The 2,499-nt window shown below is 44.5% G+C and overlaps 1 protein-coding gene across 4 annotated transcripts in view; it reads right to left on the bottom strand.

Annotated features, from left to right (window-relative positions):
- Window positions 1-2,268, bottom strand: part of ZEB2 (zinc finger E-box binding homeobox 2) — a 137,152-nt gene extending 134,884 nt beyond the window's left edge. For 3 of the 4 annotated variants that reach the window (XM_011935706.1, XM_011935704.1, XM_011935705.1), the window contains exon 1: window positions 1,821-2,268. Coding sequence is in view for 1 of the 4 variants with exons in the window: in XM_011935703.1 (XP_011791093.1) it covers window positions 23-49 (27 nt within the window). In the remaining 3 variants the exon portion in view is untranslated. Of the gene's footprint in view, window positions 1-22; window positions 145-1,820 lie in introns of those variants that run through there. The other variant, XM_011935703.1, reaches the window with a different exon arrangement.
- Window positions 2,269-2,499: the final 231 nt, after the last annotated feature.

Genomic DNA, 2,499 nt, shown 5'->3' on the forward strand with positions numbered 1-2,499 from the left:
TATTTACAGTATTTCCCCCCACTTCACTCACACACATGCTCCCCCACATTGGTTCCCTGAAATAGTTCCAGTAGATTTTTTTTCCCCCCTTAAGAAAGGAAAGAGAAAGTCCAACCACTACGGCAATACTTTTAAGCTCTGCTAAATGATCGTATCCTTTCTGGCTTCGAAACTTTTGTACCTAAAAATCGAGAGAGGCGCTGCATTTTTTCAGCTGAAACTGTCAAAACTTGGAGAAGGGGAACCTCGGAGGCAGGCAGGAGAGGAGGAGAATCCTGAAAACTCGGTGGAGGTTGGGAAGATGCTGTGCCTCGAGGATTAGTTTAAACAGGGGGCTATAAAAGATGTAACAGATGCAAACTGTAACACAAGGGCCATTAACCCTTTCTCTGCCGGGCACACTCAGTCCCCACGCCCCGCACCTATTGTCTCCTGTGCTAGAAGCTTTGCAGAAAACCTGGAAAGTGAGTATCAGTTTCCACACATTTGCTGAGAAGGGTGAAGGAAGGGGGGCAGAGAGAAGGGGAAGTGGATATTTTAGAAAGCACCTTAAATTTACGTAGGCATACATAGTAGGAGACTTCTAAGTTTGACACATTTTATCATTTCTTTCCTTGTCCTATTGATTTGAAATTGTTAGGGGAACTCCTGAAATAAAGAAATGGTCACACAAGTGTCTGGGATGAAACAGCTGGCCTGTCTATATTCATCCTGAGACACACGACTGCGTATAAATACATGTTTAATAAAGTAAGTTGCTAGTTTTATGGGCATGTGTGTGTAAAAGAGACAGGGCTTTTGTGCTGTAAACTTTATCTTTGCCTGTTACTCCTAAGTCTGGAGTTAGTAATCTTGCCTTCATCATTACAGGGGGAGCATGTAAAATATATCAGTAGGTGGGAGATAAACACATTCATGTTAGCCGGGCTCATCACTGTTCCTGGGAACTCCTGCTAGCTCTCTCTCGACTTTTCAGTGCCAAAGTATGGAATGGGATATATGTGTGTATGTGTCTTCTATTAAATCCATGACTATATTACTTTGCCATTTAAAATGCAATTTTAAAAGTTATCCTAATTTAAAACCCTGATATCCTGACAGCAGTTTTCTTCCCAGCTGTAGTGCCCCCCCCCCACTTTGGTAAACGACTCAAGTTCCATGAGGACTTTCACTTCTTTATTTATAATCACAGAAGTGAGGTGTTACTTCACACACATACACACACAAAGAATGAAATAAAGAAATGAAACTCGCTAAGCAGACAAAAACAGACAACTTTCTGCTTAGAAAACAGCCTTCTTGGTGGGAGAGGATGAACTGCCATGTCTAAGAGAAAGACTTGCCCCCGAATTTGTAGGTCTGAAACTGACCAAGTTTTGTAATTATTAACAGGTATTTGCCAAGTCCTAATTGCTAAATATAATGAATTGGAACTAGATGCGAAAATAGAGCAGGACCTCTCCCCTTGATGAGTTTTTATTCCAGCCATATAATTCTCAATAAAACTTTTCTTGGGCTGAGTAGCAAAGGGCACCTTAGGTTACCTGAATGGACAGGTACAGGGGAAATTATTTGGGGGAGGGAAAAAGGAGAGAAAAGCAAGGAGAGTAAGTGTAAGTGTAAGAGAAAGCGAAGAAGACACTCTTGAGAAAAGCTTGCCATAAAGAAGCTAAACCCACCTGAAATTCCTACCCACGGACACCCCTTCTCACTTCAGACTCACATCCCCACTCAAAATGAGAAAATTAGAAAAGGAGGATGGAGGACGAGCACACCAAAAAGGGATAAAAAGAGAGAAAAGGGGAGGAAAAAAAACCTACCTGCGAAGTCTTGTTTGTAGTTTTGGCCAGAAATGGTGAGAAGAAAAAGCATGAAGAAGCCGCGAAGTGTGGGGGAGAAAAAGGTGGAAGCGAAGAAACAGCTCCCGGAGCAAACTGTACAAAAACCTCGCCAAGAGTGTCGGGAGGCAGGACCGTTATTCCTGCGGAGCAGGTTAGAACTGATCTCTTTCGGCCACTCCAGGAAACACAAACCTGGGGACGGACTGACGTGTTACGCCTCTTCTAATGACATTTTTTTCTTTTTCTTTTCTGTAGGAGAGAGACGAGAGACCCTGAAACACGCGCCACCTATCTTTGTGGGGAGGGATAATTGAAGCGCCCTGAGCGTGAGCATCATGTGAAAACGTGATCGCCAAGTTTCTCTCTGGGAAAGGATCTGGGATAGATTATACCTTGAAGTCTCCGCAAACGCTTTAGTGGAAGAAATGAAATTCCACCTCCCTCCCTTCCTCCTCTCCCTCCCTTTCGCCTTCGCCGCCCTCCCCCCTCCCTCCCTTCTCCCCCCCACCCCCTCCCCGCGCCCGTCAAGCCTTTGGCATCATTATCCTCATCACTAAATCCTACAGAGTACAGGGCGGAAAACGGTGCACACCATTCACAGAACTGGAGAACTCCAAGGGGCGAAAGTTAAAGGGAAAGATCCCGGGTCCTCAATCCA

This window comes from Colobus angolensis, unplaced genomic scaffold (assembly GCF_000951035.1).
Source record: "Colobus angolensis palliatus isolate OR3802 unplaced genomic scaffold, Cang.pa_1.0 Scaffold147, whole genome shotgun sequence".
Classification (NCBI taxonomy): Eukaryota; Metazoa; Chordata; class Mammalia; order Primates; family Cercopithecidae; genus Colobus; species Colobus angolensis.